Source organism: Anabrus simplex, chromosome 2, assembly GCF_040414725.1.
Source record: "Anabrus simplex isolate iqAnaSimp1 chromosome 2, ASM4041472v1, whole genome shotgun sequence".
Classification (NCBI taxonomy): Eukaryota; Metazoa; Arthropoda; class Insecta; order Orthoptera; family Tettigoniidae; genus Anabrus; species Anabrus simplex.
This window is the reverse complement of record NC_090266.1, coordinates 1118420070-1118437610: the sequence shown is the minus strand read 5'-3', so window position 1 is coordinate 1118437610 and position 17541 is coordinate 1118420070. Positions and strand designations below refer to the sequence as shown.

At 39.8% G+C, this 17541-nt stretch overlaps 1 protein-coding gene across 1 annotated transcript in view; it reads left to right on the top strand.

The window, feature by feature from the left end:
- pkaap (A-kinase anchoring protein pkaap) overlaps nt 1–17541 on the top strand; it is a 217149-nt gene that overhangs the window by 32599 nt on the left and 167009 nt on the right. The window contains exon 4 of the mRNA XM_067139711.2: nt 17374–17497. Coding sequence (XP_066995812.2) covers nt 17374–17497 — 124 coding nt within the window. The remainder of the gene's footprint in view (nt 1–17373; nt 17498–17541) is intronic.

The following is a 17541-nucleotide window of genomic DNA, read 5'->3' as shown; positions in this document are numbered from 1 at the left end:
ACACTCAATACCATTTGAAGGACTGCATAAACCAAACTCATCCTCTCGGTTATTACGCCAGAGACCCAAGTGAGACTTAGCAGGAAACCACATGATTAGACCCTACATGTGTTTTTCCATGTTCTGCAAGTTTTGGAACTTCCTCAAAAAAGTTTAAAGTAGCACACAGTTCCATTTTCAGTCTGTCTGAAATGAACGTGTTTCAGTAAACACACATTCTGTGCCCTAGCAATCAGCTGTTTAGAGGTGCATAGCAACAGCATAACACGAGCACTCACAAGTTCTATTTGTTCTGTTACCTCAGATTTTAATGATTAGCCTACAGTAATCTTACTGAATTGTCAGCTTTTGTTGCAAAGTAATGTCATATAGTGCAAGCATCCATTTAGTTGAAGTGAAGAACAACATTAATTAAAATAACAAAATGTTGTGCAAATGTAAAAATGATGAAGGGCCTAGTGACTGCGAAGAAAAACATTCTGAAGCAAATCAACATTACCTAAAGCAGTATACGGAAGGTATTTTATGTCTAGGACCATGGAAGTTTTCACTGAAGGATGTGTTCTGTCTGTAAAACATGCAAAAGTGATTTTTCAGTTAAACTTGGAAGCCTCGATGACACGAGGATTATGGATGCATCGAACGGTATTGCAAGGCACTCTAGTATTTTTTTAATTAAAAAAAAATTTATAGAAGAAATGATATTAGTGTTATATGGACTGAAAGTTTTAGACTACATCTGTAATTTTGGTCCGATGAGCATTAGTAAAAGTTTAAAAGTGAAGATAATTTCTAGAAAACACGTGGTGACGACAGTGTTAAATACCTCATTTTAAAGATGAAGTAATAACCTACCTTGTAACAATATTCTGACCTCGGCATGCAATAGAGATACTAATATCTCCATGCCATGTAGCTAACAATGAAGTGTAGCTGTGGACTCTGGTATAGTCGTGAGTTTTGCAAGTGTATGTATGTTTAGTCATCAGCCCGAAGGCTGGTTGGATCCTCAACAGCTCCGCCATCAGCTGTCATAGATGGCCTAGGCATCACTGAAGAGGCGTACTAGGGAAATGAGGAGTGAGGTAGTTTCCCATTGCTTTCCTCACTGAACCAGAAGTTGCTATTACATATCAGTCTGCCAAGCCCACTGAAATGCTTGCACCAACCGACCCTATGAGCAATATCTTCACACCATTCATAGCAGGGACTGGCTGCAGAAGAAATGGCATTACTAGCATCACTCATACCTCAGTCACTTTCATTTTGTCAAAGCTAAGGATAAAGCTGAGACAGATCAATGAAAGTAACAAAATTGCTCTAGCCTATACCAGAAGACATCGTGCACTGTAAACACTAGGTCCTGCCAGCAAAGGCAAATATACAGCAAAAAATGAAATCAAATAGCAAATCTTCAAGCATACAGGAAACTATAAGCAACCGTTAGAGAAAATTGTGGTGTGAAAAAGTGAATAGCTTCAAATGCCCAGAAATTCATTCTAGAGAATAGAACGGCTGTCAAAAATTCTACAAGTCCAAAATTACTAATATCGAGCGTCAAAAGGCACATTGGGAGCATTTCAAAATAAGGCAGCCACATCATGAGGAGAGTTCCACGCCGAGCACATCTGCCCCAGTGGTGAAAAAATGTCAACCCCGTCTGGTATTAGTTGTATTTTTTATTGTGACTGTATCACATGGTACTATTCTACACTGAAAATTGCGACCGTGACCCAGACAGCCCCGTTCAATTTATTTTGATTGGATGTAGCCTTCCCTTGTCTGTAGCAGACGCTGTTTATTATGGGCCACCTTTGAAGTTTTTCATCTCTGAATTCAAATCTTTTGTTGGTGTTGGCAAGTTCCCTTCAGATATAAGTTTTATGGAAATTTACTATTCCGTCTTGTGTGGAATGTGATTCGTAAGTTGTCAAAAATCTTGTAAGAAAATCTAGTGCCGGGCTGAGTGGCTCAGACGGATAAGGCACTGGCCTTCTAACCCCAGCTTGGCAGGTTCGATCCTGGCTCAGTCCGGTAGTATTTGAAGGTGCTCAAATACGACAGCCCCGTGTCGGTAGATTTACTGTCACGTGAAAGAACTCCTGCGGGACTAAATTCCGGCACCTCGGCGTATCCGAAGACCTTAAAAAAGTAAGTTAGTGGGACGTAAAGCAAATAACATTATTATTATTATTATTATTATTATTATTATTATTATTATAAAAATCTAGTTGTTGCTTTTGGTTTTGTCAAATGTCTGACACTTTGTGCATTGACACACCCACCTCACTGGCGTTGCCTGTCATTCTCCCCTGGCATCACTGAGCATATCCATGATATTTAGCTTCATTCACAACATGCATTGTTACCATAACTGGGCCGTTGTCCTCGTACACCTCGAAGTCTCCGAAGCACTGTGATAGTATTGAATCGGAAGAAGAATTCAAACGTTGTGGGTTTTGTTACCACCAGTGGCCTGTTGCCTGTTCTTGTTCTGTACTCAAAATCTCTCCGGCATGTACACTACCTAATGGCTGAAAGTTTAATTCAAGCACTATAATAATACTAGTAATAATTTGGTCACTTGGTTAGAAAAATGATACTGGTAAATTCATCTTGTCCTTGACCTTTCACATCTTGCTTCACTGTAAATTAATTGTAATAATGCTGTGTATTTCATGTGTTAGGAGACACCAGGTGGTTTAACATGACAACAAATGTCCTGGCAAGGTCCTTGAAAGCTGGGTTCAGTCTCTCTGACTCAGTCTTAAGCCAACTGGTCTCGCTGTAAATTATAGCATATTGCTCATCTCATTTCATGAGATTGTTTACTAGATTTGTGTCTCAACCAAGCGAGTTGGCAACTGTGAGATAGTGGGTTCGAACTCCACTGTCGGCAGCCCTGAAGATGGTTTTCTGTGGTTTCCCATTTTCACAGCAGACAGACTGTACCTTAATTAAGGCCACGGCCACTCCATTCCCACTCCTAGCCCTTTCCTATCTCATCATCACCATAAGACCTATCTGCATTGGTGCAAAATATAGGAAATTGAAGAAAATTAATAATGAAGATTATTGGTTTAGCATCTCATAACTAGAATGGATTTCGGGAGATGGCGAAGGTGTCAGAAATTTTATCTTGTGGAAGGTCTTTATTCATCCTGGTATATGTACTCACACAAGGCTGACAGTAGTACGCCTTCAAATACCACTGTAAAGCACTTGTTTTAAGAATTAACCTGGGAGAAGGTTGCATATAATAAATTTCATTGTGATTCCGTATTGACAATTTCGAATGGAGTATAAAAATGGTAATATCATTATCCACCTAGTCAGTACCACCACATTTATTTACAGTTTTAAAATTACAAAAACGTTACATAATTATAATTAGGACATGTTTCGACGTCCTTAGGCCATCTTCAGATATACCTGCTGTAGCCAGATGGGTATTGCCTTTGCTGATTGATTGAACTACAGAGGCCCCTGGTCAGAGAGGGTGGCATTCGAGGAGGAGGATTTTCAGCATGGCCAGGAATAAACCTTTTAAACCTGTTCATGGTGGTCCTCCGCCCAAATCTTTATTAGACTCCCTCAGTGGGGCAACCCCCTGGGAACAAGTGCAGCGTGCGAGTTTGGGATCCAGCTTCCATAGGTTCCTGGTGACTACCAGAACTGATGGTCAAGACTTTAAGCTGGTTAAATCGATTCTCTTCAGTCGACATATTTAAGTTGTGTACGGCGAACTTGAGGATCTCAAGAAAATGCGCAATGATAGTTTGCTCCTCAAGAGCAGCACTGCACTCCAAGCAGAGCGGTTGCTAAGTGCGACTACTTTGGCTAAATTCCTGTGAAATTGGGAGAGCATGAAAACTTGAAACTGATCCGTGGTATTATATTCCACCGCAAGTTGATCCTGAACACTGATGATGAGTTGATGGAAGAACCGTGGCACCAGACATGTCCGGCGCATTATGCACGAAGCCAGCGGTGAAGACGTTGCCACATTGTCTCGTTCCAGCTGTAAGTGTTACCAGGGAAAGTCAGGGTAACAAACTATCGTTGTGATGCGAGATCATACATCCTGCCTACAAAGCGGTGCTATTAATGTCAAAGGTTCTGATCCATGGTATCTCATTATTTGAATCGGTCTGTGTGTGGTACACGTGAAAAAGAAACTCATGCCTCGGAACAGTGCATACTTCCAAACAGGTGCACTAACTGCCCTGGTCTTCATTCTCCTCGAGATAGAAATTGTCTAGTTTATCTCAGTGAGAAGAAGATCCAGGAGATCGAGCCATTGGATGGTCTTTCATGCTAGGAAGTGCACCGGAAGTTTAATTCCATGAATGCTCCTGCCAAGACATTAGATTTCAGCGTGATTGCACAGAACCTGTCAGGTTCGTCATTCCTTCTAGCAGCACGTGAGAAAGTTGCTATGCCCAAGATGGCAGTTGCTCCTGTGAGAAACACTGCAAAAGGTAAAAGCTGGCACAGTAAGAGGGGGGAGGGGGGGTGCAAGTCTCCCTCCCCCACAAAGGTGGTGAAAGCTGTGCCCAAGCAGGCAGAGGCAGCATCATTGACCTGGCCTGGGAATCTTCCTCCCAGTCCCTCTAAAAAAAAAAAAAAAAAAGAGGCAGAGAAGAACGACGTTCTTACTAGGCACTCCCCCACCTCTCCTGAATAGGAGAAAACCCCTCTCCCCTCCTCGGAAAAAATAATGCTCAAAGGGTACATCACCTTGCCTGGTGATTATCTGTTCAAATGATTAAGATATTTAATAGTCAAAGTTTTCTGTACATACAGTATAGTCAGTGAAATTAGATCACTAAGGCCCGTATTCACCAACGTCAGTTACTTCTGTTGTTATCGTAGATTTACAAACCTCGGATAACGCCCCCTTCCGTAGTCACCACAGAATTTATTATCTCGGTTTACCAAAACTAAGTTTTTGTTTCAGTGAGTTTGAACTGCAAATTTTTCATACTGACGCACAAAAAACAAATGACTGCGTGCTGCTGCCACTGTCAAAATGTAAACAAGTTTTTGATTCCATTCGGGGTTTGCAAATGATTTGCATAAATTATGTTGGCTATTGAGCAGAAACTTTCCAAGTGAGTGAAATGTTATTGAATTGGGTGACAGAAAGCATTAACAGCATAGAGAATAAGAAAACAAATTTTTTTTTTTTTGCTGTGGGCTTTACGTCGCACCGACACAGATAGGTCTTATGGCGACGATGGGATAGGAAAGGCCTAGGAGTTGGAAGGAAGCGGCCGTGGCCTTAATTAAGGTACAGCCCCAGCATTTGTCTGGTGTGAAAATGGGAAACCACGGAAAACCATTTTCAGGGCTGCCGATAGTGGGATTCGAACCTACTATCTCCCGGATGCAAGCTCACAGCCGCGCGCCTCTACACGCACGGTCAACTCGCCCGGTAGAAAAAAAATTATAACCTACACATTATATATTTCACTAAATATATAAGGCAGTATCCTGAAGTCTTCATTTAAAAGTCACCCAGTCGTGTATCGTACAAGATATAAGCTGTAATCGAGAATTCATTTTAGGCCTACCTACATGTTGGGAATTCCAGGTTATGTTCGATCATGGATAACACTGACAGTGTCAAAGCTTTAGATAACCTAAAATGTGTCTGGAAATCAGTGTTGTCATAGTCCTCAAAATCTGTCCAACGTTCTTTTATCCACCTAGGACATTTATTAATTACATAATCTTGATTATATTACTCCTCACAGTGATTTTCTCTCGCAATTAGATATTCCAGCTGTCTACGAGCAGCCATGTTGGAAGGCTATTATCTTAGATTTCCTATTTTACCGGCCAATCATTCTCCGCTAAAATTTTAAACCGAGATAATACCCATTATCTGGGATAATGTTGTTGGCGAGTACAAACTTAACTGATATCTCGGTTTACGAAGCGTTAAACTAAGATAAAAGCTTTTGCTCACGTTGGTGAATACGGGCCTTAAACATATCAGAGTAGTACATGTTTCGTCTCGTGATGTGGGACATCTTCAGCTACATATAATGTGTTGAATAATTTATGCATAATTTTAAATTTAATTTCTAATTAATTTAATTACTTTTTAATTATGCATAAATTATTCAACATTACACAAGGATTGCAGAAAGTCATTGCGACTGCTTTTTTTTCTTGCAGATATGTAAGTGGATCACAAACTGCTATTTGTAGCATGGAAGCTATGCAGGCATAGTGTGTATTTACAACAACAGATGGCTCTATGATTGCTCATAGTAGCACAGGACGCACTGTGAAATCAGTTTTATGGTGAGTGTCGTGCGGGATGGAAGTAATCCGTGTTGAGAAGGACACATACATCAAAATAGCCATTCTCCAGGAGAGAATGACAGTGAATTAGTAGACGTCCTTGGGAATAATGCCTTCCCATACCGTACAGTAGTGTGGTAGGTAGGGGAGTTTCAGCAAGGATGTGTGGCAACCGGTAATCAGCAACTCTTGGGACAACCTGTTAGTGTGCGAATCAATGTGGCACAAGTGATCATGAAGCAACTCCTGGCGGAAGACAGATGAACGCTATTGGAGTTAGAGAGGGCAAGTGGCATCGCGAAACCCATCGTCCACAGGATATTGCGGACAGAGCTGCATCTTCGCAAAATTGCATTGCGGTTGGGTATCTCATGCACTGACGGAAGTTCAACGGTAGATCCGATGTGCAACATGCTCCGGCCATCTAGCACACAGGCATCAGGAGGTGTGCTTGGCTGTTATTATTTCGTACCATGAAACCAGTATAGTCTTGTACACTACCATAATAAATATGTGAGGCACAGTGTTCGCATGTTCATTGTCCACATATGTAGTACCCACCTCATCCTTTCGTCTGTATATGTCGCATTTTCCAACCGGGCTTGTATCTGCAAAAAAGAAAATGGTTGCAATTAATTTTTGCTTCAACCCTCATATGTAGCTGAAGATATTCTGCATCAAGGGACAAAACATGTACAGGGTACGGCAGAAATACCTGACGTATTTCAAATGTAAATAACTCGGCAACGCAACAAGTCATTTTAAGATTTATTGCACAGTTGGAAAGAGTAGTGTTTGCCATTTGCATCACATACACACTAGGTTTTGTCCCCGTACTAGGTCTGCCGGTGAACAAGACACCCCAGGGGTGCTCAGTTCGACAGGACTGCTGACTTAATAAATGCAAGTGGCAGGATTGACTTAAGGTTCGGAAAATAAGAATGTTTTAAGTATAGAGAACATATCACACTTTTATTCAATTAAAATAAAATTTTTGCCATCCTGACATCTATGATGATGAAAATGATCGCTACATTACGTTAATTTACTACTGATCTTGATGTGACAAAAAAAAAAAAAAAAAATGGGATGGTACATGTAACTTGGTTTTCCCTACTATTCTAACAGAGTGTTGAATATAACATTATCTTTTTCTGTTTGAAAATATTCATTTAGTAATTTAAACTTTAATATATTTGAAAAATGAGTCCTTGCGCAGAATTCCTCGAACAATCTGGAAAAATGCATTAAATTTTAATGAAGTGTATAAGAGAAAATATCCTAGATTAGCAAGTTGACTTTGACAAAATATTAGTGAAATTCTGTTCATCAAAATTTTATTTACATCTAAATGAAAATTTGAATTTGCCTTTGTTTTCTGAAAGTTAATTCGAGACGTCGAGTATATCTGTTCACGTCTTCCCACTTATCTCCTCGTGAGAAATAACAACAGAACTTATTATCGCTTGGTCATTATAAGAACAAAAATAAGCATCATGACTCCTCAGAAAAATCAATAAATAGAAAATATATATTTCCTCAACGTGGAAATCCTGTCCCCACAATGAATTAACACCATCAAAGTGTCACACATCACCACAACACAAATGCACAGAAAATAAATGTCTTAACACTAGAAAATCTACTAAATCTACGACTAGCTACTGAAAAATGCCAAAGAAAGAAATATCTACAATATCTACACGTCACATTCGGGTATTAATTAGTATCACCACTCTCCCATTAGTTCATTTCAAAATATTAAAAGGTAAAGTCTCCACGTGAGTACGAAATATGACATCGAAAAGTGAGCTCGCCTGGTTCCGAACTGTAACCGTATTAGGATATTCAATTTTCCAGACCTAAGGTCCTCCAAGATGATTTACACGTACCTTAAACTTAGAATTACTGACTTTCATGAGCATTATTAGGATATTATCCTGAATTATGGAGTACATCGATCAACATGGACTTATCCTTATCATCAAAAGACATTACTACATTGACTACACCTCGTATAATCTCGAAGATTCAGTATTTCCATAATACCATGATCAACATCATGTATAAAAACATCACTACATTAACACGCTAAAATTCAATATCACAAAGACTCATATCGCACGTACCAATTCCACATAAATTACACGTACAGTACATCATTATAATGACGACAATAACTCAGCGTAACCACTTATCACGCAATGTGTAGTCAGGAAAATTATAAGAACCTGTTATCGTCCCAAAACAAGTCTTATCCTCATTAAATTTGTCTCGATTAATCCATTAGTAATCATATACCACAACACATGTACTCTAAATAAATCCCTACTCTCAATTTGGAATTAATATCCTGATGACATGCTATCGTAACCACGAGGTACGAGTAAAAGTCCAATTTATCATGAAAATGTTAAAAATATTGGGAAAATATCACCTCGGTAAATTCATCTAACACAGATTAACTCGCTATCATAATGAAATTTGTACTATGAGAAAGGATGGTTCTGATAACACATGGATAACTTCAACTGATCCATCATCTTCGAACTCAACAACACGTGGTCATGAATCGAGCAAGTATGCAAATTAAGCTACAATTCCTATCTCACACGTAAGAAATAACCAGTGAAATACCGTGAAAAATAAATCAACTAGATATTATAGACCAAATCTGAAGAAAGATTAAGAGTAGAAATAGAGCTACATAGAACAGATATAAATGAGACATTGTCGACTTAACTTATTTTGTTGTTTTCATGTCGAAGTTCTGGGGTCCTCAATCACACATTCTAAGGCTGAAGTCCTTGCATTTTCCTGCTGCCGACGCTGGTCGATGGGCTTAGAATCTCGTGATGGAATGTGTGGAGTCTCTGGCACGAACTTCTATCTTCTGGCGATGATAATGTAGAGGTCCTCTTCCACGTTTACACTCTCGGAAGATTGCTGAAACTTGTACCAAATGAATTAAGAGAAATTCTAAGCACACTTGCAATTTATGATGAAAACGTACATTTAGGATTTATCTGCTATTTCGACGTCTGTTTGTTGCACTAATTTAGGTCGTGGGTTTGCATGATCCGAAGAAAGCGTCCAACACAGGAATGAGTCCAATATCCCTGATGATAGTGTCCCCACTGATGTTCTGCGTTGAAATCCAGCTAGCGAAGTGAATGAAGTGACTGCAGTGAGTAAACCATGAATATGTGAGAGCTTGTACTCTTACGACTTGCCTTAAATATCGCCGCGTAGCACTCGTAGGAAGTGAAGTCAATTCAAGTACTGAATTCTTATGGGGTTTGATTAAATAATTTCACCTTAATTTCTGCTGAAATACCATTGAAATTAAGTAAAAATTCAGTTATTAATTTTTATAATTCACACGTGACATTATTAACACAGTCCAGTCAAATATCGTTCATGTGTACCTTCTTAATTATGTATATCACGCCACCAAAGATATTATAAACATTTCCTTTATTATAAATCAATGTGATTGCAGACGAACATATTCTGGCTATTTTCATCTCTCGCCCGCTTTTATTTTTATTTTTTTATTTCCAGTCAGCCAGCTACCCCTCCGAGTCAGAAACAGGTTATCACCTGGCCAAGGCCACGCGCGCCATGCCGACAAAGCTAGCCCAGTAACACACTGACCCATATTCACTCAACCGAGACCTGTATACGGTCACAGTTTTGAAAATAATGTCATCCAAATGCCAATCGTCCTGTTTGATGCACCTCTGAAGCCTCTCCCGCATGTCTCCTGGTATTGCCTCGATTTCTTCACAGATGGCAGCTTTCAGGTCATGTAGTGTTCACGGCTTATGTTGGAAGGTGCGATCCTTCAAGTATCCCCAGAGAAAGAAATCGCACGGGGCGAGGTCAGGGGAACAGGCTGGCCACGGAACGTCACCCCGTAAGGTGATGAGACGTCCTGGAAACATTTCTCTGGGGAGATCCATCGACGCCCTGGCTGTGTGTGCAGTGGCACCATCTTGTTGGAACCACACAGCAGGTTACCTAAGGCAGTGAATGTCGGCTGCAGGAACTTGCGTAACAGCTGTACGTAACGATCTGATGTTACTATTACAGTTCTGTCCTCTTCAAAAAAGTAAGGTCCAACAATTCCAAAATAAGCATCAGCGCACCAAACAGTAACACGCTAACATGCTCACTGTGGAGAGGTCGCTTATGGATCTGTTGAGGATTGGTTGCGGACCAGTACCAAAAATTTTGTTTATTAACGTAGCCTGAAAAATGAATGTGCACTTAATCACTTGTCAGGACGCTGGTGTCATCTGCTACAGTTTCCAGGATAGTCTCACAACACACTCTGTAATTGGCCCAATCACATTCACTGAGTTTCTGAACACCCACCATTTTGTACGGATGGAACTTCATGTCTGCGTGTAAAATCCTCCTTACGGTGCGATCCGAGAGTCCCAGAGCACGTGAATGCCTATGCACCGAACGTTGAAGAGATTGCGTGACGGCGTGTCTCACTGCACGGATGGTCTCTGGTGTTCGGACACTACGAGGCCTACCAGGCAGCTTTGTTTTCACACTCGAACCACTTTTTCTCAAACTCTTCACCCATAACAGAATGGTGTTCCTGCTCAGATCTTTCTCATGTCAACCTAAGCCAATGTGTCTGCGAAACAAATGCTGTGTTGTGGTAAGAGTCGGCATTTTTTAAATAACTCTCAATCGCAAAACCTGGGTGTTCACCACTCCACGCCATGCTAGCGACTGGCTGGCTGGCTGGCTGGCTGGCTGACTGACTAGCCGGACAAAACGATGCAAGTGTTCTTCAAGGCCAAGGCTAAGATTACGCGCACCACGACAATAACACCTGTTTGAAAGTTGTGGCCAATATGACCTTTAGTTCGCTCTAAACTACTGTATGTGACATAAATGGCAAACTCTGCTCTTTTAAACTGCGCAGCAAAATTGTGAATGGCTTGTTGCGTTGCCGAGTTATTTACGTCTGAAATTCGACAGGTATTTCTGCCGCACCCTGTATTATTCTCATATGTTTGAGTGATCTAATTTCACTGATTATATGCATTGAAAAGATGGACTATTACATCTCTTAATCATATGAATAGTTGACGTCAATCTGGAATCAAATTATGAAGTATATTTTACGTAGAGCAATCGTCTCAATCTTCGGATGGTGATGTCAGTGTAGGCTAAGTAGCATCTCACCGCTTAGTACCTAACACTTTTCTAAGAAGTCCACAATATGGCACTATTACAGTGGAATTGTAATGGTTATGACAGGCATCTTGCTGAGCTGTGCCAGGTAATCGGTCAGTTTGCGGTGAGTATAGTCTATTCAAGAAACCAATCTCAGACCAGGACATCATATGGTCATGAAAATTTTTAGATTATACGAGACAGAACAGGATTATGCTAACTGAGCTTCCAGTGGTGTTGGTATTTTTTGCAGTTTTGAATTCTGCTGGTATATGTTCAAGATATTTACAGAAAATTCCTGGATCCATTTCCTACTGTTTTTTTTTTTCCTAGGTGTAGGCCTATTTTGAATTCTGGAAATATGCCATCCAGGTCGGCTGCTTTTTCTGATTTCAGGAATCTGATTGCTTTATCTTATTTACTGTTTGTGAACAGCGGAGTAGCAGGGAATCTTAGTTGGCCATTGGCCAGGCTGAGACGGTTGAGACGCTGACCTTCTGACACCAACTTGACAGGTTCGATCCTGGCTCAGTCCGGTGGTGTTGAAGGTGCTCAAATTTGCCAGCCTCATGTCGGTAGATTTACTGGCATGTAAAAGAACTCCTGCAGGACTAAATTCTGGCACCTAAGCATCTCTGAAAACCATAAAAGTAGTTAGTGGGACATAAAGCCAATGTTATTATTATTATTATTATTATTATTATTATTATTATTATTATTATTATTATTATTATTATTATTATTATTATTATTATTATTATTATTATTATTATTATTTGTTCATTGATTGTTTGAAGACTGTTTTGATGAGTAGCGTTAAGTGGGTCATTTACAGACCATTGTTTAATGAGTTGTTCTGTATACTATATATTTTTTTTCACGTCTGCTAATTTTGATGATGCTGCACCACGTTTTAAGAGGAGTGACCATCCTTTATGGGTAGAGTGAGTAAAATTAAGTCTCCATTTGAATATGCTACTTTTCTTTTCTCTGGTCATTCAGGGATTGTAAATGCTGGTTGTCCAAAACAGGATCTCCATTTTTCTTCATAAATCTTTACCAGTTGTTTGACTTCCTTGTTCCACCATGGTAGGTATTTTTTTCTGTTCCCATGGGGATATTGGGTTTGGCTGCCCTAATTATGCTGCTGCAAACAAAGCAATTGAAATTCACCAGTTTTGGAGGAATCCCGTGAAGGGAGTATTTTATCCTGTGTGACTGGTTGACTTTCCATCTAGCTTTCTGCACGAGTTTGATCAGTGGGTTTTATATGCTGCCCTTTAAGACAATTGGATGGTGCTGGCTTCATGGTAAATGTTGTATAATTTTTGTATGAGGTACAAGGATACAGTTGGCATGTATTGTTGGAAAAGAGGTCCATCACACACTACATGCTGTAATCTTTCACTTATAAAGCTCTGGAGGGCTTATCTATGTGAACAGGACTATAAAACAATTACTTACTTGAAGCGCACATCCATTGTAGATCCTCACACAAGCACTCTCCATCTCACAATGCAAAAATTCCACCAGTTGAAAACTAGAGTATAATACATAGGGCATTCTTGGTTGTCACATGCACGTACATCAAACTGTTAGTAGATTAAACAAATAGGATTTGAAAATATGCAGTATTATATAAGGCTGTATAAGGCTGCATGATCATTTGATCATGCACAGCGTTAATGGGTTAAAGAGCTTACTGATGGAGAAGCTTGCTAGAATTATGGCTTTCTTGTTGAACTTAGGTTCGATTAACTTCTTCTGTTGCTTTTGCAGATGATTTTGCTGCAATAGCAAGGAATGAACATGGTATTCAAATGTTGTTCACTTAGCAGAAAATAACGTTGCTTCCATTGGACTCAAAATAGTCCACAAGAAAGTAAGTATTTTTACCAAAAGCCGTATTATCAGTCCTCTAGAAATTACTTCTCTATGTGGTTGAAAATATATTTCTTTAACCAGCAAATAGCAAATAGGTGTTGATTTTAATGAAGTATGAGATGAGTAGGCCTATTCTGTGATTAGCACATTGCATAAAAAGTAACCAAACTGGTTAAATCTCCATTATTGAAACCCGACCAAAATTGAATAGATACATTTATCCTGGTCTTGTTTATCCTCTACATTGACCATCTCTTCATAAGGTTAGATCCAGGTTTCTAGGATATATTGATGAGCTTAGCAAAGGAGCCACCTTGGAAATAAGTGAATTTCCACATGACTGCCCTGCTGTATGCCCCCCAATAAGTTTTGTGGTTTATGGCTGATGAGAGCTAGTTGGAAAACATACATTCATCCTTTTAGTGTCCTCAATTCCCTACTTCATGTTGATCATGAACACCTACAGTGCATGAAAGACTGAGTGAACCTTAGCACTTGCAAAATTAAATATCAATTGTGATGTAGCCAATAAATGAACAGATCGTTGCTTAAGAAGAGAATTGTGGAATCAGGCTTTTCAGTCTTGGGCTGGGCACACGTTGAGAGGTAAAGTGTATGCTAACTTTCTTAAGGTTAACTCTTGGGTTGCCGGGCTGAGTGGCTCAGACGGTTAAGGCGCTGACCTTCTAACCCCAACTTGGCAGGTTCGATCCTGGCTCAGTCCGGTGGTATTTGAAGGTGCTCAAATACGACAGCCCCGTGTCGTTAGATTTACGGGCACATAAAAGAACTCCTACGGGACTAAATTCCGGCACCTCGGCGTCTCCGAAGACCTTAAAAAGTAGTTAGCGGGACATAAAGCAAATAACATTATTAACTCTTGGGTTACCACAGGATAGAGGATGGTTGCCTAGTTGTACTTCTTCTTAAAATAATAATCACCACCAATCACTTACCGCAGGATAGGGCTATCAGCTTCTAAATGGACCAGTGCCCTACGAATGTTCAGCAACATTTCAGCAGTGCCCACCCGGGAGATGCAGTACCACATCCCGTGTTGGTTTTCATGTTGCATAGAACGTATATTAGGATTGGGCCTGAAAGGTGACCTACTTACCAACACAAGACACCACAGAGAGAGGACTGTGCTGGCCACAGATCTAAGTCTTTAAAATGGAAAGCATACAAGCTGAAGGGTCCATGAGGAGGGTAGAGCAATCGTACGATTTGAGGGAGATCTAAACCAGACTGATGAGGTGGATAAGGTAAATGGCACTACAATATATGGGAAGACAAATAGAAATTAATGGGTTTACTTTTTTAAATTTACGTGGAATTCGGATTACTCTAAATTCTTTAACGAGTGTTTCTCATAGGAATTATTAACGATTCTCTCAGTATTCTAAATCGTCTCTAGTTAAACTGAATCAATTGAACTTCCAATTTTGATGTTTGATTTGTATGAATTTTGGGTATTCCCAATATTCTTATGTAATCTCATATTCTGCTATTGTGAATACATTATTTTTATTTTTAGCTAGAGTAAAAAATTACAGTTATTCCTTCAAGATCCCTATGATCACTCATTTTGTATGAGCTGATGCCATTTCCATGGGTGAAAGTATTGAAAATGAAGTTCAAATATCACCATTTCAGAGATTGTATTGATCTTCAAAGAGCAATGAACAAAGAAGACTGAACATGATTTATATGTGTTGATGCATAGAGAGCCAGTTGTGCAGTGAGTACTGTTGTCCTTGTAAACATTACAAGTGAGTCAAGCGTGGTGTACCACCTTTCAAGGGTAGAACGGCTATTACGGATGTAAATACAGGTGGCCTACGGCCTTCCAGGGTTATGTGAAGTCTGTCACAATGTGTTATATCAGTTGAATGCCCAGTGTGAAAGTGAGGTTGGGATTCGTCTGTGGGTTTACCTTGCAATGGTTGAACATTTATTCTTAAAGGATCTCTTTTCCCCTAAATCGCCATTGTGGACTGTCTTGAGATCTACCCGAGTAGTTGGGCTCAGACATCAAATAGTGTAGCACTTACTGAAACATTATTTTAACCTGTTACTTGACGGTACAGAAATGACACGGGCAGTAGCTGGTATGTTGGAAATATGCATTCCTGCAGCATATTGTGACCATTGATGAAATCTAGGCATGGGCACAATTACTTGAATTAAAGCAACAGTAGAATAAATGGCACTTCCCAGTAATGCTACCTCCGAAGAAAATTTGCCAAGAACTTATCAAGATGAAAGTTATGTTGATTGTAATGCACATCATTGGCTGTACTGTACACCTAGATGAATCTGTCAACGCAGTGTACTATCTGTGTTGCCTTGAGCTGCGCAAAGATCCACACTTCCTGTGGGGAAAATTCCCCTTAAATCTTGCCCAACAGTGCTCCTTCCCTTGTAACTCAAGCAGTGACTACCATGTTGAACAGGTGGGTGGTCTCTGACATGAAACCTTGTAATTTTGACTTGTTGACAAGTTTGAGTGAAAATTGCTCCAAGCAATGTGATCAGCAGAGACCATATTGCTGACTCCATCCAATGACTCCCACATGTTTGACAAATAGTCCAGAAATTTACTGATGATTATCTTGAAGGAATAAAATGTAATTTTGTAAGAGTTCAATGAATTCATTGAAACACTTATGTTGTCACTACTTTATTTATAACCCTTAACACTCTTAGTAGTGCACAGATTGTGGTATGAATTCTGACACATTTCAACATTTATAGGGTTTAAGAAAGAACCTGAAAACCTGCATCACTTCATGGAACATTACCTCTTTTATCTGTGAATTTTTTTCTTTTTGTTAGTGTTTTAAATGTTACACCGACTTGGTTAGGTCTTTTGGTGACAATGGGACAGGGAATGGGCTAGGAATGCAAAGGAAGCAACTGTGGTCTTACTTAAGGTACACACTGGGCGAGTTGGCCGTGTGGTTAGGGGCGTGCAGCTGTGAGCTTGCATCCGGAAGGTAGTTGGTTCGAACCCCACTGTCGGCAGCCCTGAAGATGGTTTTTCATGGTTTCCCATTTTCACACCAGGCTGTACCTTAAGGCCATGGCCTTCTCGCTCCTAGACCTTTCCCATCTCGTCGCCATAAGACCTATCTGTGTCGGTGCGACGTAAAGCAAATTGAAAAAGAAAATTAAGGTGGTGTGAAACCATGGTAAACCATCTTCAGGGCTGCTGTTGGTGGGGTTTGAACACACTATCTCCTGAATACATGTTTACAGCTACGTGACTCGAATTGCATAGCGTACTCGCTCGGTGTGTGAAGAAGAAAACTTCAATACAATATATCGTGTAAATAATATTACACTTCCTGTGGGGAAAATCCCCCTTAAATCTTGCCCGACGGTGCTACTTCCCTTGTGACTGAACCAGTGACTACCATGTTGAACAGGTCGATAGTCTCTGACATGAAACCTTGTAATTTTGACCTGTTTTCAAGGTTGTGTGAAAATTGCTTCAAGCAATGTTGATGAACTGTGCCAGAAATCATACCCACAATCTGTGCACTACTAAGAGCTTTGAGGGTTATAAATAAAGTCGTGGCAGCATAAGTATTTCAACGAATTCATTCAGCTGCTACAAAATTCCATTTTATTCCTTCAAGATAATCACCAGTAAAGTTATTTTGTTAGTGTTTTGATGTTACACAGACTTGGTTAGGTCTTTTGGTGATGATGGGACAGGAAAGGGCTAGGAATGCAAAGGAAGCAACTGTGGTCTTAATTAAGGTACACACCGGGGAGTTGATATATTGTATTGTCAATTTATTTCTTACGATTCACTTCAATATGGAACAAAACTGAAATTTATAGCTTATAACAGTGAGTGAAGTTTTATCTAAATTTTTCTTTTGTATCGCTATATCATTGTATACAGTAGTAACACTTGTTCGGCATTGATTTTCTTCACAATTAGTCATTTTATTTTTACAGGTACTTCCAGGAATTCCGTCAGAGTGAATTCTACTGCAAGCATCAGATAGATATCTTGACCAGTGGCAACGTTGCCCTCTCAGATATTCTCTACAACGAATCTGCTTTATTTTATTTCATGGAGGTAATCAACATTTTTTGAAACCAGATAGAATTGTAACTATCATC